This window comes from Larimichthys crocea, chromosome XV, assembly GCF_000972845.2.
Source record: "Larimichthys crocea isolate SSNF chromosome XV, L_crocea_2.0, whole genome shotgun sequence".
Taxonomy (NCBI): Eukaryota; Metazoa; Chordata; class Actinopteri; family Sciaenidae; genus Larimichthys; species Larimichthys crocea.
The window spans coordinates 1,576,533-1,603,746 of record NC_040025.1 but is presented as its reverse complement, the minus strand read 5'-3'; the positions used below and the strand labels follow the sequence as shown (position 1 = coordinate 1,603,746).

Sequence of the window (27,214 nt, the reverse complement as noted above, 5' to 3'; positions counted from 1 at the left end):
AAGAGTGACGGACCATTTAATGATCTTCAGAAGTAAGTTAAACAACCATTTATTTTACAGTTTAAAATGTCCTCATGGAGGAACAGCAAAATACACTCAAAATGAAGATTGATCAAAAGACAGTTTCATATTAATCACCGTTTTAAGTTTGTTTTTTGTATTTTCTTCTTGTTTGTTTATCAAAAATTATAAGTGCCTTCAACATAACCATGAGAGTATTCAGCTTGCAGTCAGAAATATTTACACCACAAAACTGACAAGCATGGTTTTACTTTCAGCATCGGTTTCACACACCTCATCTCCTGTCTCTTCAGACTGCTTTGTTTTGTTGCACAAAACAAAAATAAGGACCCTGAAGAAAGACAATTATAAAGGGGAAAAATACACAAGAGCACAGATTAAGGACATTAGTATTTACAGCTTGGCTCAAGAAAACATTTAAGGGGAGAGATGGAGACAGATGATCAACACATCCATTAGCGGCATGATGTCAAGTTCAAGTCACATTCTTTGCCTCTATGATTTTACTTTACCCTTTAAGATTTGAAAATAAAGCATGCTATAGCACATCTGTCATGAAGTCACAGCTTAAGTGACCTCAGGATGCAGTCCTTAATGTGTGAGAGAATGGTTTTCAGACAGCAGGGGGCAGTAGAGGACCACTTCAGGGAGAAAGAAAACAGGAATACAAACAGAAACACAACCCCTTCAGTACAATGGTTCCTTCAAAATGAGGATTCAATTTCATAATGTAAAAGCACTACAGTAACAGAGCTGGGTTGATGAACAATACCAAAACAAAAAAAAGGAATCAAGTCTGCCCTCTGAGTGGCAAAATACAAAGTCACATATGAAAATAGGTTCTGATCAATTTCTGTTTAAGATACATTGCGTGTAGAGCGTTTGCAAAAGACATTTTGGCACAGAATCAATTTAAAAAATATTTTTTTTCATGAATTTAACTACTGGATCCTGTACAGATCCTTCCCACCATCCCACCTCTTATCCCTGCCCAAAGAAAAAAAGAAAGAAAGAAAACATTGAGATTTGATGATCTTGTAAAATAATTCACTTGGTCTCTCCACATTGCTTCAGTCTTTAAATATTTATAATATTTACAGTTTCACAATTGTCCACAATACCCTTAGGCTTAAACAAGATGCAAACAAAAATAAACAAATTAAATATTCTTTATATAGTCCCCTGTTGAGGCATTGAGTGTAAACTGTACAACTCTAAACGTCCCCTCACGAGTTCCTGGGGCAGGGAACACTTCGGGATGGAGAGTTGAGTCCGGAAATGACGTAGAAGTTGGCTGATGTTGAAGGAGCAGAAGCAGTATGATTGATCAGACTGAAATGATTCTTGATCATTTTCCAGGCAATGATTTTCTTTTATATCTTGCACAAGCATGGCTGATCACGATAGTAATTCCATAACATGTATCATTTTATACTCAAATCTGTACAGAGTTCACAATTTTTTCTTAATATAGTGCAATGACTTCTCACATTGTTTGTCTTTAAAAAAAAAAAAATCACAATCACTTTCATGAAGGTAAAAAATATCCCATAGGAAGGTCTCAATCCATAGCATTATGGATGCTATGAATTAGAAAAGGCTATGCACAACACCTCCAAAAATGGCAAAAATGAAATGAGAAACCAGAAATGATCATCAAAAATCCCAGTTAGACCCTTCAGATCTTCTCTTTAAAAAGGTATAGTTTTTGGAATTGAATGTCATATAGTGACTTAAGGACTTGGTGAAGTGAAGGAGAAAAAGGTGAGTGCATGCTAAATTAGATTTTTTAAAAAATCAAACTCATAAAAATATGAGGCAATTCCAGTTTACAAAACTGGATGAGTCCAAAAGGGCTGGTGTTGGCTTTGTTCAGAAAAAAAATGGAGGTAATTAAACGGAGGCAATGACAATCATGAGGTGAGGGGAAATGCTGGAGATGCTGTTGAGAAGGTCCGGGGCCAGGCGCGAAAGGTGGCTCTCCGAGAATTCACACGGTGGGAAAATCTGCACCACGTAAGCTGGCTGTGGATCCAAAGAACATAACATGATAAGTGAGGGAACTAAATCTTCATCATAATTATTTCTGAAACAACACAGGTGAAATTGAAAAAGAAAAGTTACAACCGGAAAGATTTTAATGACCACAGACCTGATTAGAGCCAGGGTTGGGCACATTGATGATGCCAGCTGCCTGTTTGGCTTGCAGGTAGGTGATGAAGCCACTTTTCAAGGCTTGGGTTTGACCAAGGACGTCTTCTTGGTCTCGACCACAGGGTAGAGCCAGTAGCAAACAGTAGTCATTCTCCATCTGCCATGAATAAATCTTTATCAAAAATCTAAAATATAACGTATCCCTAGACCTAAGATAAATGCATTATTTTTATAAACAGGGTGTTAAGTCTTTTGATTGGTCTTGTTAAATATGGTCATCCAAATTTTAGAACCTGCTTTTTAGAGGTAGTCAAATCCAAAATACTCACAGTCATCCTGCGCGCCACACTGTCCAACTGGGAAGCCTCAAGCCTCATCCTCTGCACAATACGGAGAAGAGGACCTCCCTCTGGGGGTGGCAGGGAGCGCTGGGCCAGTATGGTGTTGCCAGAAACAAAGTGCAACTGAACTGCAGCCTGGTCGTTCTTTAGTGCCAGCAGGCCTTGCCATACAATAGGGTATTTCTGTACAGAAAAAAGTAAATACATTTTTTTAAATCATATTTTCATCTGTGGTATTGACTTGAAAATGTATTCTGTGCATAATCCAATCCTGGTCAATTGGTTTTCCTACCGTCAGAAGCTGCACCATGTCAATGGAACGATGTCCTGTATGTTCAAGCTTAGCATCAGCCCGTGGCTGCAGTGAACTTGATGGAGGTACTGTTGGCGGAGGTGTTGACAGGAAGGCTGGAGGGCCTTTCTGTAGAGATAAATCTGGTTTGTGAGTAAGAGCCATAGGCGACGTCATGGGAGATTGGTATGAGGGTGAGACTGTATCCCCTTGTATTCGAGAAATGTGTGAGAGGTCTGTGGAGGTAGCATGGCGAAGATGGGAACTCTCAGGCTTGGAATCGCTTCCTCCCCCATGTGACTGAGACATTTTACTCCTGTGACCCAGCTCAGGTTCCTGGGGGACCTGATGAAGAAAATACATACTAAATGAATAATGTGAAAATGTGATTTTATGGACTACATAAAAACATGCTGAAATATTTGCAAAAAAAAATAAAAACATTTTATAAAAACATATAAAGAGACCTGGGACGATGTAATGCCTTGGTTTGCCAGATTGTGTCCCGATGAAGGATGTCCAGGAAACTGGGATGGGAAGCCCCTCATGTCCCGGTATACTGGAAAGGAGCCTGCACTTCCTGGATGCATCAGCTGAACCCCATGAGGGTGAGGAGACACCATAACAGGACTAGATGCATGGACTCCCCTGATTCTACTCTCGTTGGAGGGTGGATGTATCAGCTTTCCTTCTAGTGGTTTGAGAGATTCTTTTGTGGAAAGTTCGAGGCTCTTCCCCACTATAGCACTCTTTGAAGGTCCAGAGATGTTGATCGAAGATGTTGTTCCAGTCTCCGAGTTGCGTGACTGTCTTGCTTCTACAGCAGCTTGCTCTCCCAGTTGCTGGTGCATAAGGATGCGCTGGTGCATGTCTCTGTACTGGTCCATGCTGCGTATGCTTGGGTGGAGCCCCCTGTGATCACTGTGAATCATCATTACATCTGATTGGAGCTGGGGCACTGAGGGTCTGCTAAGGGCTTGGTTAAAGTGTCTGGGGTCTTCTTCACTTACACTGCTGCCACTACCACCTGATACTGACCCCTGGGGACTTGAATGAGACTGCAGTACCATATCTCGGATGACATTAGGCTGCGGTGTGTTTGAGCGCTGTGGAGGACCTGGGTGGGGAGAAGACATGGAGTCACCTCGCCTACCATAGTTTATGCCAGACACTGGTGGGGTGTTCATCCTGGCTTCGTGCGCCATTGACTGAGTGACACTGTGAGGTTGAATTATGACAGAAGACTGTTCGGAGTGTGGGTGATGCATACTAGAATGATATGTAGACATTGGTGGCATGCCATGACTTAGAACGACAGAAGTTCCTCTCGGAGAACTGCTTGGGGGACAGGCTTTGACAAAAGGCGAAGGAGAGTGAACACTTGTTCGTGGAGACTGGGGTTCTTGCTTTAGATGTAGAGCTGACCGATCAGTTGTGATGCCAGGACTGGGGCTCATACGGCTTCCAGATAGTGATGGGTGGTGTGGACTCATGACAGGGCTGAGGTTAGACTGCTGAACCGCTTTGCCAATGTCCATCTTTTTTGGTAAAGGCTCTGTCCCCAGTCCTCTCTTGCCATGTTGCTGTTGTATGACAGCTTGGTTGTACATCAAGACTTGAGGAGAACTAACCGGTTGTTGGAACATCTTTACCACACCACCCTGGGATGCTGTGTGATATGGAGCGTCAGATTTGTCACACCCAAGATTCTCCTGCTTAGTACTGGAAATGACAGGTTGAGAGTTATAAGACTGGCCTGTCAAGAGAACCCCTGTGTGCCCATAAGCTGTAGAAGTTGGGACTACTTTTGGAGTAGGTGACTGGGATGATGTGATGAGTGGGTCTTGCTTTATTGAAGATTTAGACACAGATTGCTGAAACTCTATATCACCAGCACTGGCTTGAGGAATTTGACTAATTTTGGCTCTCATCCTGTGAGGTCCTTCAGTTTTCTGACCCGAATAACTCAGAACAACAACACCCTCTGATGTATTGACCCTTAGGCCAGGACTGGCACCTGTACTGTAGGGAGTAGTCTCAACAACAGAGCGCCCTCTAGTCCCATCTTCTACTATATCCATACCATGGTAGCGATTATTCTCATTGGAGTTGGATCTAAATTTTTGCTTGGGAATAGATAGTCCAATGCTTCGGTTGCTTAGTGAAATTCGTGGAGTTTCCTCTGTATCATAAGGCATTGGTATTCGACTTATTACTGAGGTAGTAGGAGAAATAACTGTATGCTGGGTCTTCTCTCCACAATTTTGTTGGGACTCTGTCAGCGGAAAGGGTTTGTGGTGCATGGGCTGGGGGGGTAAAGGTGGTCTCTCTTCAGGATGTAACGGTCTTGAACCCAATGTATCAGATGGATTTTCATTCTCTGACATCCGTGAAGGTGATGACAGTACAGATGTCACCATAGTAGTAGGTATAGAATTGCTGTTTGATGCAGACACATATTTAGGTTCCATTAGGATTTTTCTTAAGGTACTGGAACTCGGGTCAATATCCGAGGCCTTGGTATCAGGAGGCATTGGGGGATTTGTTGAAGGGGTTCCAAGTGTAGTTGATGCTGGTGCAGAGGGAGTAACCATTGTGACATGACACGAAGGAGCAACATAGATTCTACTTTCTTCAGTTCTAGGGGGCCATTCTGGTGAAAGTGGCATTTTGGCCGGCCGCAATAGGGGTACACTGAACTGGGATACAGGTTGTGGGCGGGAAGGAGCCGGGGCAAGTGTAGGATGAGATGGCTCTGCTGCTTGGGGATGCTTTTTACAACTGGAGTTGCTTGTGCCTGAATGAAAGGCAGATTCTTTGGGCACAGGCTGTTCAACTTCAGGCTGTTCTGCTTCTTTGGGCGTGTCTACAGTTATAGCACTTGTAACATCACGCCTACAAGTTGCAACAGCAGTGACCACAGAGGTTGCTGCAGTTACCCCAGCTGTAACAGTAACAGCTTTTAAATTGATGGTTTCTGGGTCTTCTGGGATTGATTCTGGTAACTTCACTGGGGAGGGCTCTGGCTGTGAAACCTCTTCAGCAGTATCCCCTTTCTTGGCAGCGGCACCTTTACGACTTCTTGACTTTTTGGGGGTTTTGGCTCTAACTTTGCCTGTTTTCTTGGGTGTTTCAATGATAGGGATATCCTCAGGTGCCTTAGACTCTGCCATTACTCCCTTTGGGCTGGGTGTCAGTGGACCATCATCTGAGTCTGCTGCAAGAATATTGTTGATAACCATGTGTGTTTCAGGTTCCATAATCTCATTGGAAGAAGGTGATACCACAGAATCAGGGGTAGGAATAAGAGCTGTGTAAGTAGGAGCAGCTGTGAAACCATCTCCATCTGCACACATTTCTTCAGCTGTAATGGAATCAATAGCAGCTGCAAGCTCAGTTTCACTTGCAGGATTAGCCCGCTTCTCCTCCTCAACCTCACTTTCAGGCTCTACTATGACAGGAGGCAATATTGTAGGTTGCTCTGCAGGTGGTTCCTTATATGGTCGAGGAGGTTGCTCAACTGTAAGTTTAGCAATATTTTCAACTGCCTGCTCTAGTTCCATCTGCCGTGCTAAGAGAGCAGCTGGATCAGAGGGCAGTTCAGGTTCTGATGACACATCTTCTTTTTCCTGTGTACCCGATTCTTTTGATTCTTTTGAAAAGCCTACAATCTTTGCTTCATCATTCTCTTGTACTACTGTCTTGGTTTTTGTAATAGTTGGAGCTTCAAATGACTCAGGCTCATCATCCTCTGAACGAAGTAAACATTTCACGTCATCAACGCTTACACGGATCTCAAGATTTTTTAAGCTATGTGATTTATCTTCAGTGGCCTGTTTGGTATTTCTTTTCAGCCTTGGCGATTTCACTTTAACACTCTTTTCAGGCTGCTGTCTCCTTTCAGAGCAGCTGGTGTCTACCTTTTCAATATCCCCATCAGTGGATTTCTTCCCACCAGAATCTTTCAAGTCTCTTTCCTTTCTGTGCAGTGGTGAGCTTGTGTTTTCTGCCGTTTCTGGTATCTTCCCAAAAAGTTCAGAATCAGATTTAGGCTTAAGCTCTGACTCATCATGACTTGACAGATCAGCTTGTTCAGATAGCACTGAAGTGCTCCCAGGCGGTTTGTCTATTCTACTTCCTTTCTTGTTAACTGGAGCAGATAAAGTCAGTTGTGTTTGTTGGACTTTCTGGGTGCGGGGTGAACGCCATCCTTCAGAGGCTTTCACAACCTCTACACTAGTGGAGGTCTCTTTGACCTCAGTGTCTTCTTCCACTATTTTCTGCTGATCCCCCTTAACTGGTGATATATCTTCACCTCGTTTAACTCCTCTTTTAGGTGGCCGTCCTCTCCTTGCATTCGTAGATGGAATTTGAACATCTTGCTGTATTTGTTCTTTATCAGCACCACGTTTGCGCATAGAACGTGATGACTCAACCACCTCTTTTCCAGCTTGGTCATCTTCATGTAGTTTGGCGTAGACTGACCTCACATTCCTGCGACGCGTTCTCCCATGGATTAAACTTGATTCAAGGTTTTGCTCAGAATCCGATGCATGAATTGGTGACTTAGATGTGGTTTTAGACTCAAATGATGCTTTTGGTACTTCTGCTCGAGGAGATGAGGCCCTTTTGAGTTTCTCTCTGTCAATCCGCTCACTCTTTCGTGTTGCAGGTTTCTCAGTGGCAACAATTTGGGAAGGTTGGGAAGTGCGTAATACTGAAAGAGGTTTTGCCCTTTTACTCTTGGGCTGTCTGCGGTTTGGTAATGCTTTTATTTCGGCCTCTAGCTCTGGCATACACACCTCAGAATCTGTCTCAGTTTTCTGAGATTCCTCAGATTGTTTAGTTTCTTGATTTTCGACTTTAGATTCTATCATCATAATTTCTGATTTTCTTTCTTCGATCTTTGGATAGTCAGAGTAAGTAAATTCTGCAGTTTCTCTCTCAAAGCCACACAGGGAACCACCAGGAGTGGGAGGCTTATCTTCCACAAGAGGATTATGCTCCACTACCAAACTATCTCCAATTTTCACTTTGGGTTCAATTAACTCTACTTTTGTTTCCATTTCATTTTCTGGCTCTGGAAGAACGACTGGAGGGGTTATCATTAGTTTTGGAGCAATTGGTTTGATGTCTTCCATAGGAAAAGAATGAGATGGGGACACCTCAGGAACTGGCTCTACTTTTTCTTCTTTAACAAATGACACAGGTTGATCTGAGGATGGAGTTAAAAGTTCTTTCTTTTCTGGTGAAAACATTTCTTTAGGGGAAGGAACAAATTGTGACCATGTTAATGGTGGGCTGACTGATTTGTCATCAATCTTCAGCACTGGCTCAGATACCTTATCTGACAGTACATTATCACAGTTCTGCACTTCATCTCTTTTAATCTCCACCCCTATCGAATCATTGTCAGTATCAGGTGGGGCATGATCCTTATCCTTTTGTTGTTGGAGCTCCAAAAAGCGACTATGAAATAGCACAATAGGCTCTTGTGGGATATCACCTATTCCAGATTCAGGTTGTGCCTCAGTAGCTCCTGGCTTAGCAAAAGGCCTACTGACTCCAGTTTCTAAGTCTTGGTCTTTACGTTCAAGATGCTGTAAACGCCGGGAATCTTGTTCAAAGATTGAGCTGTGCAGGAAGCGAGAGGCAAACAGGTCTTGGCGTTCTTGGTCCTGTGGCTTAAGTTCCTCCTTTTTATCATGTAGCTTTTCATCAGAGTCAGTACGAATCTTTTTCTTTTTCATATACCAAGAAGGGATAGGTCGAGGTGCTAGCTCTACCTTGTCCTTATCGGAACAACTGTGCGAGGTTGGAAAGCGTGAGGGAAGAAAGGACCAATTATCTTCCCTGGAGGAATACAGTGTCTTAGCTCTTTCAAGGAGTGCTTTTGTGTCAGGAGTTATAGTTTTGTCTAGTGCAAAAGAATAAAACTTATTCTTTTCCAAGGAGCCTGAAAGCTTCAGGTCTGTCATCCTCTCATCACGTTCCCTGAGAATATAAGACAAGGAACTATTGGACTTGGGAGAGATGTGTTTGTTTTCTCCATCATCATCTGAATCAGACTGCACTTCTCCAGGTTCCAAATCCTGGCCAAGGCGTTTGTGGATACTTTCACGTTTTGCAATATCACTTGGGAAAGTCATTTCCATTCTAAGTGAATCAGACTTCATTCGTCTTTCCCAACGTTGCATTAACTCTTCGTCACACCCAAGCAAGTTTGTCTTAAGCTTTGAGAGCTCAGTGTCAGAAGACTGAAAATGTGTGGTTGTCATGCCTAAACTGTTTTTCAATGTTTCTGTGTGTGAAAATTTATCATCTGTTGTTGGTGAAGATTTTCTTTCTTTGTTTATAACAGACACCGAAATCTGTGCCGTTTCATCTTCCTCATTTGCAGAAAAGTGACCATGTCCTATTGAGGATGTTAAACTCTGATAAATGTCATCATTCAACTTCTGGGATCCTGCGAAGTTGTGCTCTCTTTCAAAGTCAAAATTCTCCAATTTCTTTCGTTTACAGGAAGAGAAGTCCTCATTGGGCATATCCTGTATTGATTTTCCAACATCATGCATGATATAATCCTTTCCAAAGTCACGAGTCTCATTACTTGGTGGGTTTTCAAACTTGATTAACTTATCAGGATCACCAAGCTTTGGTCGGAGCCATCGACTGTGTTCAGTTTGTTTTGATACATTGTTCTCGTCAATGTGGAAAAAGTGTTCATCTCCATCATCTAAATCTCTGCATTTCCCTCTGCCTTGTTCACTTTCAGAAAAAATCTGTTTCTGCGGTTCTTTAAATTCATCCAAATCAAGGCTTCCATCATCTGACATCTTTGTGAAGCTGGAAATTGTTTCACTTTTTGAGCTGTCCAAATCCATTTTATGGTAGGGAGAGTCTAATTGATTTGTGGAATCTTCAGGCATCTCCCCTATCCGTGACTGCCGCTCCAGAGAAAGGCCTATGGAGTTGCTTTCGCAGTCACGTCCATCTTTAGGACTGTTAACTGAAACCATCCTGACACATTTATCCTTGTGGTGTTCCTTTTTATGCATCCCTTTTATCAAAAGATTCTTATCCAAATCTGTCTCCTTGGCATTGTTCCATAGTTTATGAAGTCCAGGTCTAACAAGATCCTCCTCACTAGTTCTCTTCTGTCGATCAGTTTTCCCAGAGTCTTCAAAGCGCCTTTTCCTTGCAGCTAAACGGTCAATATCCACAGAAATACCACTGTCAAAACCCATTTCTGATTTTCCATGTTTTTTGGATTTGATTTTAGCGTCCTTGTCAATAACCTCAACTAAACTATGCATATTTTTGTCTCTGGGCACCTTTCCATGCTTAGAGATCTCACTTTTTGATGATTCTGAGCGGAAAGGGGGACTCCTCTGGTCAGATGAAGGTGATGCAAGTCTAGGACTGTCATTACCACCCCTTGGTATTTGTTTTTCTTGGACAGAATGGCCAGTGATCAGTTTTCCTTCCTTTTCTTTAACACGTGTCAGCTGCACAACACATGGCAGAAGGTCTAACCGCCCTTTGCTCGAGCCTTCCTTGGAAATTTTACTGTTTTTACTTCTAAGGACAGATTCTGGGCTAAGATCTCTTTCAAGTTCAGGTTCTGTCTCACATGGTTGGATAATAGGTGATGCGACTTTGAGCTTTTTAAGCCTCTGTTTCTCACTTTTGTCCTTGTCCCCTCGATCTTTACGTCCAGCTCTCTTCTCCTTTTCAACCAGATTCCCTCTTTCAACTTCAAAGACTCGATCCTTCTCAAGTTTGTCAGTTTTATTATACCTTTCAGTGCGTGTCTTTTCAAGTTTTTCAAATCTGGGTGGGGAGATTGAACTGCAGCTTCCACTTCTTTCAGAAGATCGGCAACAAATACGGCGGTCTGAATCACTTGGTATCCTCTCAGAGAGTGAAGGTGATGCAGTAGGGCTAGCAGGACGACGAGAGGCAATGTGTGATGGGCTCTGGCTGCGCTCAATGGTCCTCCTCCCATGATCACGTCCACGATCTGTTTCAAAGCGTTCCCTCTCTCTTTCACGTTCCCGTTGCAAATAGCTATATTTGCGAATGTCCTGCTCATAAGGGTCAGCTCTGTATTCTCGATATTCCCGGGGGTCTTCAAAGTATTGTGGATCATAGTAATCTCCCTGATACGGGTCCCATTCAGTGTAGAACTCTCGACTTCTGGCAGGGTATTTACGACGAGGATCTTCAGTATATGTTCCTGGTGTCCGTACATTTTCGTAATATTGTCTTTCTGCTTGAAACTCATATTGAGTTCGTCGATCATCCCTGCCAAGAAATAAAACAAAAAAAGCAAGCTATAATTTCATCACATTTTGGCATCAATGTTGTTAAGTTTAACATCAGACAGCATTGAGGGGAAATTATTATTTCTTAAGCAAACTACACAAACCTTCTTTCAGAGAGAATGTCATAAAAGTCCCGAATATCCTGGCCAGATGCCTGCATTGAACGATAGAAAGCCATCTGACTTTCCTGATTGGCAAAGTCAACCTGAAGAAAAAAATGGAAAGTTAAGTTGCAATTTTTACAGCCTGACAGACATTGAAAACACACAAGATTACAGAGTAAAATTTTGGACCAAAGCTTTGTTCCACTTGCCTTGATTTTACTGCCCCCTATCTTCCACCCCTTTGTGTCTTTGACAGCAGCTTGTGCATATTCAATGTTGTTATACAGGATAAGGGCCATTCCTTTCATTCTGTCGAATACAACCTGCGGAAGAGAGGAAAATAGAGTCCCAAGGTGCCAGAAAGTAAACAATGGGCAACTAGGAGAGGGAAAATAAACAGACTTACCTTGACAACATGTCCATAGCGGCAGAAATGACGGGTAAGAAACTGCTCAGTTGTGTTTGAAGCTAATCCATCCAACCAAACACATGTTGTAGGCATACTCTTTCCAAAACCCAGCTGAAAAAGTAAGGGTAAAATGACTGCAATTATTTTACCCAACATCACACAAATTGTGCTCATTAATAATACTCAGTATGGCTGTGAAAGACAAGAATGTGATAGTGGTGTAAAGGCAAATTTTAAAATTTAATTAACACTATAATTCTCACCTTTAATCTATTGTTACCAAGGTACTCGCCATCCATCTTCTTTATGGCCTTACAGACACTGGCAATGTCACAGTATTGTAGAAAGGCATACTGTGGAGCTCCATTCACCTTCTTAATGTCGATATCCTTTGTGAAGAAAGATACTGTAAGTAAACATGGTCATAATGTGTAGCAGGGTAACCATTGCATACAAGACATTAACCTACCACTATTTCGCCAAAGCGTTGAAAGATGTTAAGCAGGTCATGGTATGTGGTGGTCTTCTCCAAGTTTCCAATGAATAATGTCCGCGTGGCTTTTGGATGAAACTCGTCTATCCTCTCATCCAAGGGCCGAAACTCGTTCTCACTTTCTGTCTCTGAAAAATAAGTAGTAATTAGGACCTTGTGCGTTTTGACAATAATTATGTTTTGCTGCAGTACAGCTAAAAGATCAAAACTTACCGGGGCCATTCCAGGCCGTGACATCAATTTGCATGCCAAAAAAAAGCTTCCCCTTTGATGCTCCAAGTGCCTTTTCTTGGTCCTCTTGCTGGCGGAAAAACACAAGCCCATAGCGCTCCTCTGAAGCTCCGTGGATTTGTACAGATGTGACCTTTCCATGTTTTTTAAATTCATGGAACAAACCATCCTTTAGGCTTGTATCTGTGGTAAACAGATCAAATCTTTTATTAAGTATTAATACTGAAAAAAAATATATTAAAAAAAAAATATTATTGTTATTAAATGATGAACTATTAGTAGTCATTTTTTAAGGAAATTTATCAATATTTGAAGGACACACAGAAACACAAAAACTCGCATTGTGCTTACACCAGAGAGGTGCCTCATAACTAACCTGTAGAGCGCACAGGAAGATTTTGGACCTTGATGCCAAAGCTTTTACGTGGCTCATCCTTGTCAAGGGAGGATAAAGGAAGTGCTGAGGGTGCAGGAACAGCAGCAGACTGCACTGAACGTGCTGGGGAGTCATCACTGGAACTACTGCTAGAATCGCTGTAGCAAAAGACGATTATAGACTTAGATGCAAATATGACAGTTTTATCTCTAACCACTATTACAGATGTACGATAAACCTTACCTTGCAATATGTAAGTGGGTTTTATAATTTTGATTGGATAATATATATATATGTGTGTGTGTGTTTTCCTGTTCAAAAGCTGCAATGTCTCGCAGCTAAAGAGGAGAAAAACGCCGCCTTTCTCTCAACCTCGTATTTATATGGTGCATCTGGTTATCAGTATCAAAAGACGGATTTGCATATCAGTCCCAAATTCATGCACCTTTTTTCTCAAACCATTCATTCCCATGCCTTTCTCAGCTTTCTAGGCCCTCTGCTGTTTGTTTCCTTCTCACTTTCTCCTCCTGCGCTCAGACACTCCCGGAAGTGCTGCTGACGGAGCCTGGCCTGTGGGAGTGGGCAGGCAGCCAGCACTGGCCAGAAATTTCCAGTTCCAACTGGATCTCACGGAGGGGGGGGAGCCATTACCCATACACAGAAGTAGGCAGTGAGAAAAATACACCAGCCGTCTCCTGAAATTCCCCCCATAGCACTACCTTGTCAAACCACATGTGTCGCTACAATGACATTCAAAGCTGTGGACTCTGCTGTGTCTAAAGGTGGTGCAGTTAACCAAAAAATAAACTGAGAGGGCTGAAGTGAATTTATGCAGTGCAAGTATATCCAATAAACAGGTTTTTAAAACTGCAGATCTTACTTGCATTCGATTCTCCTAACCTTTTGTTATTTATGCATTCTGCCTTTAATTAATACCCCAAAACAAATGAGCTGATAAGAAGCAATACATTTACCATTTAACATGGATGCAAACATCATTACGACACAAAGCAGTGCACAAAAACAGCTAAATCATGATGTCAAATTCAAAACAGAGCTGACCAGATTCACAGACTGACATCTGGTTGTAACACCATAATTTAAAAACACACTCACAGCGTGTCACGAAAATATCTTAATTACATACATCCAATGCAATTACGGGATTAGCAGTGGCTTTTGTTAGGATTAGAGTATGTGTGACTTCACTAGCTACCACCTATAACTGTGTGTTACATTTGTTCACGTAATCCCTTTACGTATTTCTAAAATTAAGAAAATACTACTTGAGAAACTACATTACTGAAAAAGAAAAGGTACACGTAAGAAAACCAGAAACAACCACAAAAGCCACCCTGATGAATTTTTAAACTGGAGAAGAGTTTTAATTTGGCAAGAGGCAAAGTGGACCTTGACCTTAATCAAAGTATGAACACTGGTAATATATCAATTCAGATCAAATCTTAATAGCACCAAAACTGTGTCATTACAACATGTCATGTAACAAAAGGTCATTTTCTCAGCTTCAACGACTACCCAGCAAACAACAACTCAGTCAACAACATTGTAAAAACAGATTCACCAATAGCAATACAGCAATACAAAAGTCAGTAGTAGTAGAAGTAGAAATTTGCACACTTAACACTGCTAACTTGGAATATGCTACTGAAAACCTATATAATGGACCATGTAAGTGTCATCTTTCAGGGTGCACCCTAGCCCATATATGGATCCCTTTAAATCTTTAAGATTTATAGAGGGAGAAAATCAGAGATAGGGTGCACATACAGTAATCCTCCCTGTCAATTTCTTTCTAACATGCAGATACTTCCATACAATGTGTTTCACCTGCTGGGTGGAGGCACATTCAAATGTTGAAAACGGTTGAATCCGCTACAATGAATGTGAAGTTTGTTGTTGAGTATATTAGCCTAGTTATTTTCCAACATGATTTGGGCTACCATCACAAACGAAAGGGTGTCCTAGTCAACCCTCTGCATTTCTGTCAGTCTGAACGTCCTTACAAAGTATTAAGAGTTTTTTCCATGAAAAGTTTTGATCATCCTTGAATAGAAAATGATACAGCATCTGCTGAAGAAAGCAGACATAATGACATATGACATATTAGGAGACACGATATCTTGAAATGCTTAATGTTATAAACCACAGCTCCTGCATTGAGGGATGTTGTGCAACAAGATGTTCTCGATACGAGTCTCCACTAACCAAAACTGGTGTTTGACTTTTACAGAATTCAATACAGCCAGTACAACTGATTTAAATATATGTATGAGAAATTGTGTATGCGTTTAAAAGGACAAAGAACCCACATAAATTTAATTTCCCTGTACAGAAATTGTTTTGGTCCAACATGGTTATTCAGCAGATGGCCTATGATTTCTTTTATTATGGGATTTGCGGAGTGGTACAAAATTTATACCAGTGACATCGTTGACGTGGTTTCCTTGCTTTGCAAAATCTTGAGTGGCCCGCAGGAACATAAATCAATCAATCTGAAGCCAAATTAAAATCAGCTCAGAAATGTTATTATTATTATTATCATTTACTATGAGATAACTGTAAATACTGAATTTATAAAGCTTAAGAGTTCTGTAAAACAGTATGTATGTATATTCTTATGTACATGTATGTATCAGAGCAAACACAATGGAATATAATACCACTTTGACCTGCTGAGCTGATCCAATCAACTTAAACATGTACCATTTAATTTTGTGAAATAAATTTTACAATAGAATCATTTGAAGCAGCATTCAGTGTGCAGATTTCTTTCTTAAACCACTCTGCTCTCTGTCTAGAAGACTGGGAAGCACAAAGGTAAACAAAAGCTACACACAAGGGTAGAAATCTTGACAGCCAGATCAGCTTTACTCACCTGCCACTCGTGCTGCTGCTGGTACTGCTGACCGAGTCGGAACTGGAGGAGCGACTGCGGGAGCCTGACCCACTGTGGGAACGTGGAGGACGGGTAGCCTGACTCGCCAGTCTCTGAGGAGAGGGATTTCGCGAATGTGATGAATGTGGAGACCGGCTACGACTGTGGCGGTATGAGCGCTCCCCGCGCCGACCCCTGTCCTCCCTGTAAAGGTCCCTGTGAACAACACTGGCCAAAGTAAAGGGTTCCCTGGCACGAGACTCATAGCGAGGTTCTGGCGTCTCAAAGCGACAAGGGCTCCGACTATGGGAGCGGTAGAAGCCAACCCCACTGGATGTAGATCCTCCACTTCCTCCCGTGGTGGCTCCTGCTGATCCACCTGTTCCTGTGTTGCCAGCAACTGCACTCACGATAGTTCCAACAACTCCTGACGACACTGTTGTACCACTTCCACTCGAGGTACCAGACCCGCTCCCAGCTGTGCTTAGAGTCCTCTCTCTTGCATCACGATAATAGTCTGTTTCATAGTGCCGCTGGCGTTCGAAACTGCTACCGGGACGCTCATGATGTCCATAGGCACTGTGATCGTACGCCCGATCTCGACTTTCAGTCGTCCTAAAAAACAGGAAGAGAGAACAACATGACATTACAGTTACATTTAGAGGGCTGTAAGCATCAGACAGTGGACAAACAGAATTATCAGTTGTCTCAGATGGGTTTTTCTTAATTAGACACATGGGAAGACAGGGCAATAAAGTGTTTTGAGAAAGGTAGATTTCAAACATCTAAAAAGAGAATTATTTTCCAGCCTACAGACTGAACTACAGGGGATTAAAATCATGAACAGGTTGCGATAACTGAGCATCTTGTCTTACATGTTTTCTCAACTATTATTTCTAAAACAAAAATGCTGCTAGGTAACTGTCATTCGCATGCAAGCTTTAAGCCCACTGCTTTTCTTTGAATGCAGATATGTTTTCATTTATTAGGTTCCCAGTTCAAGCATCAAAGAAATACATAACTAGTGTACCCTACTGTAAAATGCAACACACTAAATAGATGACACAATCAATATAGGACACTGAGAAGAGAGTTTTAGAGCAGGGCATGCATTCAGTGTTCATAAGAACAGAAATCTTTAGCTTGTTTCAAAGTTTGCACAATATAACACATTTGCACAAGAATTTAACATGAGACATTCACGCCTTTATTGATTGTTAAGTCATACTCGTCTTGTAACTTCTAACAGCGGTAACAAAGGCCACTTTTTTTTAGGAATTTTATCATTTATCTGGGAAGCTTTGTTGAAGGTTTGTGGAGGTGACTTTTGACAAGCCTTTTGTTTATAGTGTTGCAAAATCTGACACCACTTGTTCTCCTGAAAGCTCTTCAAGGCATCTTTTATAAAAGATACACATTAGAAACGGTACTAATAAGGACATTCTGTTCAGACGTGAACATCCTCTCTTACTGAATAAAGCAATCAGAACTTAATTTGGTAATACGACTGCTGTGTCATTACAGCAGTCATATTACCCAACTCCCTGTAATGAGCGGGACAGGACAGCAATTACCACTGTTTGAATTCACATCAAATTATAATCAGCAAATTAGCCATAATGTTCCAACACAGAGTGGAATATGGTTTAATATAACTACAGTTAAGAACCCTCATTAAAGAACTATGACTATCTTTTGTTATTTGTTGAGTTCAAACGTGGAGATTAAATTATTAAGATGGGCCGAAAACGGATTTTATTTGTCAATAACCTCAACTGTAAAAATTGTACAAACTTTTGAAGTACTAATGTGAAATTAATATGTTTGTAATTCACTGCAAAAACATCTTTATAGTTGTGGGACACTGCAAAACATTAGTATTATATATATATAGAATTTATATATATATAGAAAAAGCCTCTCACAAAACTCCTACCAAAATACAAATTCCAGACATCATGTTGTTGCTTTGTGACTTGTATCTAAGACTAAAAAGAATAAATTACTAATATAAATATGCCAATATAATGATAGAAATCAGGAAGCTTTCTAGGTGGAGACCCTAAAGGTAAGGTAGCGTTCAAAACAAAAATTAATATGGCTAAGAAAATCAACCAATGTGCACGCCATCTTGTACTCCAATGCCTAACTGCAACATCCTTTAGGTTTGACAGTCCCTGACTTTTTTTTTTTTTTTTTTTTTTTTTTTAAGACCCTTACTATCTCATTCTCCCATCCCTTGTGTCCACTTTCAACTATCCAATAAAGGCAAGGATAGCTGAAGAAATAAACTGTCATATCACTGGAAGTTTCAATAAAACAATAATTAATGATCCTCAATGTCCTTTCAGGGCGAAATCAATCTTGTAATATTAAATGTGAGATAAGAGGTCATAAATTCAAACAAAAAATAATAGTAATCAAATAAAAAACTGTCCAACCAATTCCCTCAATATGATTTACAATGTTCCCTTGGTGATAATTAAAAAAGGCATCCAAATCTTTTGGCTCTTTGACTGATCTGGAACCGTCAGAGATGTTTGATTACATCTGTTGTTTCAAGACGTGTCAGTCCAAATTGTTTGCTTGCTGGCTTACATGCTGCTAAACTGTCTACGCCAATGAAGAACTGTAAGTACAAATCAAAGACATTTGCAACATGGAGAAACTTCTGAAACTGTTTATCTCATTAAAGAGGCGTTTGCAGCAGCCTTTGGTTAATGTTTTCTTAATGACAGTGAAAATGAGGTCACAGTGCTTTCTGTTTTGAATCTCAAACAAATGTTTGTAATTAGTTTCTTCATCGACACATTGCACATTTTATTAGCTTCCTATTGGGATGGGATGATTTAGTTGTGCAATTTTCCAACTTTCAAGATGATGTGAGAAATGTGTATCACTAAATAGCTAAACACAATCTACATGTGTTTTTAGTGGATTTCCAAAATTGGGGAGATTCAAAAGTAAACATCAAATACTGTATGTAAATTTCCATAGCCAACAACGGTTACAGAATGAGCTCCCTGCCTCTCTGTCTAGGCATTAGAAACCAAGTAACGTGGGTTACATGGAGGTGCTAACAGAATGGCTGCTGCCATTTCTCTGAAAACATATGACACAAGGGTCTTCCTCTGTATCACGGACACCCTGTGATGTCCTTTAAAGGCATTTTGGTAAATGATCCATAAGATGAGTTCCTTAAAATGCCCAACCTGACCTTTACACCTGACCAGAAATGTGTTACGTACATATTCACACTCGCATCTTACTGCCAAACCCGAGAGGACTTTGACAGACGGTATTCATCTCCTAAGCCTAACCCTCTGTAGCAAATGATAAACCCTTTAACCCTTTCCTCAACCAAGTGATTTTATCCTTTGGAAAGTTATGATATATTCTGTTTAACCGAGCAAAAATTGAAGCCTACGCTATGACAATTACATACTGGATTTGGTTTGCAGGGTGAGTCACTGTGCAATTATCTGGTACTATGTTATGTTGATACTGTGATGTGGTCAATCTGGAAATATTCATCAGTGTAAGACATCTGACATAAATGTAATCTATAGCCACCGATATCATTTTCAGCCATAAATGAGCTTTCCACTAAACGCTTTTACCCTTAAGAACAAGAACAAAAGGCTGCATGGGATGGACATAGTGCTCGTGTCTTAAACTAATTTATGCTCAACATCCAGGAGAGTCCGTCTGTATTTCACTGCACTTTACATAAAGTACAACGGGTCAGGGGCAAATTTTGTTTCAGCTTATTTGATTTAATCATCTGTGTTCTGGATTCATGAATAACATCTATGGCACAACGATGTCTGCTGTGAAAGTGATGGATTACCTTGACCCCCAGATGCTCTCGAAAATGCTAATTTGGTGGCGCAGGCTCACTGCTCAATAGATAGCCTTCAATTTCACTTCAATTTCACTTTACACAAAACAGGTTCTACATTATTCATGGAGCTTAAAAATAATTCAGTTAGACTTTTTTTTGGCTGAATTTCCATCAGTGTTTGATTATTAGACTGCTCTGCTGAATGCTAAGCACATCAACTGTTTTGGGATTACGTGAACAGCATAATTATGAGGATGCATTCCAGCAGCATGCTAAAAAGGCGTCTTATGTGGTGGCTCAGTCGTGTGAGAGCAATACATGCATATCAATGTAATTCTAAATTTCCAAAACTATTACAAGTAGTTTATTGTTAAGTATCACTCAACCATGCACACTAGCAGTTAACTGTGCAGCTGTGGAGCATCCGGTTGTCCTCGCAGGCTAAAGCCAAACCATGGAGGCTAAATCTATCACCTTGCATCACGATATTGATATATATTGTGATATATTTTGCTCTGCCTTTCTGGAAACCCAATTTAAAAAACGTTTATGAATAAAATAACCTGACAGGAATGTCTGTTTTTGGTTAATGCAGTGAAATACCTGACAAATCAAGGTAATCCATCAAACTGAAGCAACAATCCTGGAAAACCAGTCCTGCCATGAATCAGTCTTGCTCATTGATTTGCAACACTGCCTGCAACACTGCCTGCAACAGTCTAATACAAACAGATATTAGAGAGGCACAGATACCAGGAAGTATAAATAGTGGAGAAAATTCGTCTAACTATTGCTCGCTCAAAAATGCTACAGAGAGGTTTAAAATCCACTTTGGATAGATGTAATGTCTCTACCTGCATATTTCCTGCCCATGACTATGGTCTACTCTCTAATAAAAGTGACATGCTATAAAAAAAAAAAAAAAAAAAAAACTTTTTTTTCCAGGAGTTTAATCTAATTTTGAGTCTGCATCCTGTGACAAGTTAGTAGCAGTATTCATATTCTACTCCTGTCCCATAAATGGAAGAAGAAGAGGACATTTTTTCAAATTATTGTTATTTTCATTATTGATGACTGTGCAGCATTTTTTTTTATTAATTAATTAATCATTTAGTCTATTAAATCTCACGTTTTTTATACAGAGCCTAAGGTGACATTTTAAATGTTATTTTGTCAAACCAGTCATTTCAAAATATACAACCGAGAGAAAAGTAGACAATCCAGCAAATGTTGGGGTATGTCTGTTAAATCACTAATTGTTCTTTTTTTCTTATTAAATTTATGCTAAAGATTAATCAACTAATTGTTTTAAAAACAACAACAAAAAAGACGGTAACATTTAAAAATCTTAAACTGTGACTTTGACCAGGCTTGAATTAGAAGCCACCAAAAATTGTATTTAATTATTTCATTATGTCTCACCGACATTAGATTACATACAGACACTGAATTATTATATTCATAATTGCTTTATCTTAGACAGTTTTTTCTTATCTTAATGTTTTACTCACATTCTAGTTATTATTATTGCTTTTAACTGCACATATTGAAAATAATGAATATCTTATATCTTTGAATCTCAATAAAATTCCACAGCCTAATCCTTAAGGACAGCGTTGTACTTTTTAAAAAAAAAAGGAGGGTTTTTTTCCCACCACTCATCATGAATAACAGCTGTAAAAAATAAATTAATAATATTTTATTATAAGATAGGAGGGGGGACAGGAGCTGAAGGTGGGGTCAGGTGAGGGGACGAGAAAGGAAAACAATACAAGGTAAAGTATAGGTTTCTGCATATAGACACACAGGCAGTAATAACAGTCTATGTACCAGCTACTTCGGTTAGTGGGGAAAATGGAGAGAGACAGGGGTTCAAACTAGGGGGTTAAAGAGGACAGCTAAAATACACAGGGCAGGACATACCAACCTTTTGAGAGAGTGGTAACTTGACCTATAATTCCAAATACAATCTAGGGAGACAGAACTTTGTGAGCAGAAAAAAATGGGCAAAAATGTTGAGTGGAGAGGGGAAAAAAATTGAAGCACAATTGTTCACATTTGTAAACGTAATCCTCATCTTCAGGGTACGGGACCTCATGTGCTTTGATCAGCTGGAATGTCCATTTTTATTAAAATTACGAAAACAAACTTGACGAGGTACGGATCCACACTGGGATGTTTTATATGCTGGAAAATGTCAGTGAGTCCATATATCCATCCACAACACACGGGAGGGGGAAAAAAAACAAGAGTTGCACTTGAGTCCAGTAAAATAAATACATGACATCCAGGAGTCTGTCTTCAAGTACTGCACCACTGATTCCCCAACAGCAATGATGAAAAACTTTTATCTTGCATCTTCACTGTGAAGTCCTGCACATTCCACTTTGGTTACACTTTGCAGTTAAGTAGTCAAATTCCTTCGGCTGAAAACGGGCCATGGCAGATTAAGAATAACAAAAAACATGTCTCTTAATGGTAATCCAGACTCTTGCTCATAGTAGCACTGTATTCATTCCCAGGGTGGAGACCAGTTTTGAAGTCATGGATGTTCATGTCTGTTGTCTACCTCCTTTACAAGCAGAAGAGCCTGAATGCAGTCCAAACCGGAGCTGAGTCAATGACAAAAGCAGTTCATGGGTGCAACATAGTTCTCTGATTCAGTGTGTGATTGTATCCAAGATGTAGTTATAGTTCCACATTCAGGAAAGGAGCAGGTAATCCACAGACATGAGGTAAATTATCTCCAACAGCAACTCTCCAGTCTTCGTTTCCAGCATTCTTCTTTGAATTGTACAATCCAAACATAGTCCATGTTGGTCCTCATTAAATCTGCGAGTCTCAGACGTTGAAAAGTAAAAAATAATCTCCACAAAAATAAGGCAGGAAAAAAAAAGGTCATTTGCTCACTTGTTTTTGTTGTCTCTACTGAATTGGATCACCAGTAGATGTCTCCCAGCACTCAAATTGTAATGCCCTGATTTTAGATATAATCCCAAATAAAACAACAAAAAACAAAAGAACCAAGAAAGCAACCCATACCTTTAGCATGATAGCATATCCTTAAGGTGTCTGGCCAGTGTTAATCCAACAGAGGGGAATAAATATCCTGTGCAGGTTATCCACATGACTCCAGCCCGCGAGAGAAGTGAACACCTCCGTGAGGTGTGCACCATAATTGAAAACTGAATTAGACTAATCCAAACAATGGTGTCTTATACATATAATGTGTGCTCTTGGTTGTTTTGTTACATGAGGAAAAAGGGTGACATTAATCCACCGAGCAGGGCACGTAACTCCAGATTAGGGAAATCCCAGGGATGGCCGCGGGACCACTCTCTCTTTTGCTCTCTCCCTCTCCCTCTCTCTGTCTCTCTCTCTCTAGCAATCTCCAATAATCCTGGGAAATTTTACGATATCCAATCTTTGCCCCGCATTTTCTGCAAATGATATATCCACCTCACAGAGATGTTTAAGCTCACAAAAGATAATCCCCAAACAGCCATGTAAACTATTGACTATTTATTTAAGAGAACAGATACACTTATATCTCAGTGTCTACCTGCAAGTATGAATCCAGGAGCGCTTGGCCACACTCTGAGGACTTTAGAGGGGGATCCCTATATATTCTTGAGTATGAACTCTCCCCCCTGCCCACCCCCCAACCAAGTAAATGAATAGATGGTGGGAAGATGTTTGGAGATAGGGTGTTTACCAGAAACCACGGTTCCCCCTGCCTTCAGAGAAACTTTGTCCACTTACCCGTCTAGTCTGCGTTCATAGCGTCCATCTCTGCTGTGGAGCGACGTGGGGGGCCCATACACGGCCCCCCCTGCCGCCCTTGTGAACCCTGATACATCCCGGCCACGAGAGCCTAAGGACAGACTATCGTCCAGCCCCCTCGCGGCACTAGGAATTGTGCCTGGTTCATTGTAATCAGTGCGCAGGTCTCTGTCCCCCATCTTGTTGATAGCATTATGAGCCTTCTGAGCACTTTTAATGTCCACAAAATCCACAAAGGCTGCGACTCCACCTTCTGAACCCCGCTTGGGCAGGACCTTGACACTCTCCACACGTCCATATCTAAAGAAAAAACATGAGAAAAACAGGGTGATCACTAACTGCATTCATGTTCCTTCAATGTTTATGAATTTTTAAACAAGGTGTTCAGTTTAAATACTTATTTAATGCCATTTCACAAATACTTTTTTTTTCAAACTGCATAGTGCTGAATCCAATTATGTCAGTGAGAGAGAGAGAGAGAGAGAGAGAGAGAGAGAGAGAGAGGAGGGTTGGTAGATAAGGTGGCTTTATTTTCTGCTCCGTTGTACTTTTCTTACAAGGCAACAGTAACCCAGCAACTGGACTTGAAACCTTGGCACATTGCATGTTAATAAATGCATAGATATTATAACATTTGCATGTTTTCTGGGGGGTGCTATATGCGCTTATAGCTACTGGAAAGCATACAGATGAGGTTTGGGCAGCATATAAAGAGACGTGACATTTCCTGATTCAATGTGTGTGGGTTTAAAAAAAAAAAAATCAATAATGTCTACATGGCTCCTTCTGTTTCACTATAAGCAAAACAGCTCTGGTGCAAGTTTACATGCATTACATCATTCCCCCTTTTTCTCCACTAAGTCAGGTTATAATGGAGGCTTTTAACAGATGTACAGGAGGGTGAGCAACCCATTGTTTCCTTAATAAGCCTGCAAATACCTCGTTAAGTGATGGCTGAATTGACTGATGGGAAGTCTATTACACGAAATTTACAAGCCCAGTCTGGGATTACAAAACCTGTTATCATCTCAATGTGTCCACTCTCCCCCACTAAGAATCCTTCGGGTGTGTATTTTCACTGTCCGACACAGACAGTAGGGTGCCCATAAATTTATTGGCATGCCAGTTCCCAACATTGAACAGCCCTCCGACGCCATTTTAGAAAAGCTGTTCACACTGCTTACTCATTCTGCCGTCCCCCATCTTCAATGACTTCTATCACACGTCGGGCTGTCATGCACCTGCATACCCTGACTACCTCTGGGTTAACGCTGGAGCTGAGGCAGCATGCTAAAGAAGGAGACTCGTTTCCCCTCCGATGTTGCAAGAACATGCAGCCAGATCACCATCCCCCCTAATCTCTCTCTCACACACACACATGCATGCATACACACCCCCAAACATAACGTTACGCACATCATAGCAGGGGCTCATGTAAATAAAACAGCATATAGGTAGCCTGTTGTTGTGCGCTCTGCAGCACGGATTCATGAATCAAACGCGATCCATGTTTGTAGTTCACTCCCTGCATCCGTATAAATAATAATAACGCAAAACAGACCATTAATATCAGTTTATTTATTTATTTATTTTTTTGGGGGGGGGCATGCTGTGAGATAAACGTGCCTCTCGGTTACAATTTCGTTCATCAGACATGATTTATGATTTATGATGGCAATTTAGCAGCTTTCGTCCGATATGGCGACGCCTACACAGTGAAGCAAGCAACGTTGCTCATATAGGTAGACTGATGTTTTTTTTTTTTTTTTTTTTTTTTCCTCCAGCAGGCTGGTCTCCAGCACATATGGACGGAGAGGCGGGCTGCTATTTCCTTGACAGCCGAGAAGAGAGAGGCGAGAGCGCGCAGACAACCGTGAGAGCCACACACAGACACACACAGAAATCTTTTTTTTTTTTCTCGGCATAAGAAAGACAACAAAGGGGGAAAAAAATAAAAAATCCAGAGAACGGTGCATTGGTTCATTTTGCTCCGACAGCACAAACACACACACACACAAAAAAAAACTGGAGCTGAATTTGAATATTAAAATATCGATATGTTGTCTGATTTTCTCCCCCCTTCAATCGGATCACGCTGCAGGCAGACCGTGCAGGTCAGCAGCTGGGAGGAGGAGGAGGAGGAGGAGGGAGAGAGGAGGGGGGGAGCAACGCGGTAACAATGTAGCAAAGATGATCGTTTCTGTGTTTCATGCGAGCACAAAGTAAACACAAGCACAACGCCACGGTGTTGCACACGGCGGCACACGGCGCTCAATCACAGCCGCTTTTGCAGCGCGATGTCGCGTCACCTCTTTCTGTTTGTGTTGCGGTCCTTGCTCCCCCCCCCCCTTGATGGATAACTACATGGTTATGCTAATTAAGCACACTTTGTGTGCACAGGTCTTGGTTGGGAAGGCGGTGTGACTTGACTAACTCACACACACACACAGACAGATAGATAGATAGATAGGGAGGCAGAGAGTCAAGTGAAACACCGGGTCCCTCATTTGCTCAGCACGGCAGCAGACTTCACACTGTCTGCCAAAGATGCAGACTGTGAAATGCATCGCTTGTACAATGCTAGCAGCTCGCCAGGTAAGCTGAAGTTTGTTTACACTCGCAGTATGGGAGAAAATGTTTGGCCAGGTGGATGAAACGAATGCACCTCAAGAGTCAAATGGTTACCTGGTGGGTATGTACCAACCACACAGCATGAAAGTTATCACCTAGAGCCCTTCAAGTTAGTAACCGTGTCAAAATGGCAAAACCATATGTCCGCTAGCGGAGTGGGTGAAAGCGTGCTAGTCGTTTTTCTTTCTTATCTCAGCTGAAATGCAGCGCGGTGTTATGGAGAGAGCTGACAGCAAATGGGACTTTGCTACGGGGGGGAACCTCCTGCTTCATCCCGACTTCACTAAAATGTGACACAACAGAGAGAGAGAGAGAGAGAGATGCTGGCCGTGCACTCGTCGTTACACCACAAAACACACACACATACATACACACCGCTCGTGTGTCTCTACTCACCGCTTGAAGTGCTCAATGATTTTCTCTTCTCGTACATTTTCGGGTAAATTTCCCACCCATAAATGTCTGGTTTCCCGGACCATACTGTGTGCTCCTGCTCCCCTATCATACAGATGAGTTTGCTATGTCAGTTTCCTCCCGTGCAAAATAGAAAAGGTTTGCAAAATAAACGCCGGGACGAGAGAAAAATAAAAAAAAATAAAAAATAAAATAAAAAAAATCCTCGGCGCAAATCATTGACTGGTCGTTGTGACCCAATGTAAACCATTGAGGTTGGATCCCCGCACGCTGTTTGATACTCTTCACTGTTAAAGCGCGATCTTGCACCTCATGAACGCGCTCCGGACTGTTCCCGTGACTAGGCGCGTCCCTGACACCATGCGACCTTTGGGTGTCGAAAGAAAGCATGTAGCTTCCTAAAAAGATGCAGCAACTTCGCTTGTAATGAGAGGCACACCGCGCAGGCGTGGCTTTGTGTGTGAACTTCTTTTTTTCTCCCCGATGAGATAGTCTCCCTCACCTGCGCATGCGCGAGAAAACCCCTGGTTGAATGAAGGTGCTTTGACATCTGAGAGGCTTTGACTCAGAGGAGGATCCCATCACTGCCGGTTTGGCAAGGTGAGGCACTTTGCATACAGTAAAATTAGATGAGTTGGATATCTTTAAAATGTTTCTTCATTAATGCATAGAATAAAAAACGTTTTTCATATACCCACATTTGAAAAAAAATAAAAAGTAGTAAAGGGTGCATTCAGGGTCGCCTCTGGGCTGATAGTGTGTTGAGGAACGTCAATCATTTATCACTCTGACTAAATACAGGGTGTGATTGGGGCTGGGTACAGTGTGTGCTCAGCTCCAGTCTCCTGTGAACCTGGACAGAATATCCACTTTGAAAAATGGATGCAGGGACTGACTG

The 27,214-nt window shown here is 41.3% G+C and overlaps 1 protein-coding gene across 1 annotated transcript; it reads right to left on the bottom strand.

The window, feature by feature from the left end:
• spen (spen family transcriptional repressor) lies at positions 1-26,782 on the bottom strand. Its single transcript, XM_027288342.1, has 15 exons — positions 26,299-26,782; positions 23,251-23,571; positions 15,645-16,259; positions 12,749-12,906; positions 12,355-12,555; positions 12,118-12,269; positions 11,912-12,037; positions 11,646-11,759; positions 11,449-11,562; positions 11,240-11,340; positions 3,276-11,115; positions 2,809-3,153; positions 2,505-2,699; positions 2,174-2,332; positions 1-2,046 (listed from the first exon to the last, which is right to left on the bottom strand). The coding sequence occupies exons 1-15, from the start codon at positions 26,379-26,381 to the stop codon at positions 1,915-1,917; spliced, it is 10,656 nt and encodes a 3,551-aa protein (XP_027144143.1). The 5' UTR covers positions 26,382-26,782; the 3' UTR covers positions 1-1,914.
• Positions 26,783-27,214: the final 432 nt, after the last annotated feature.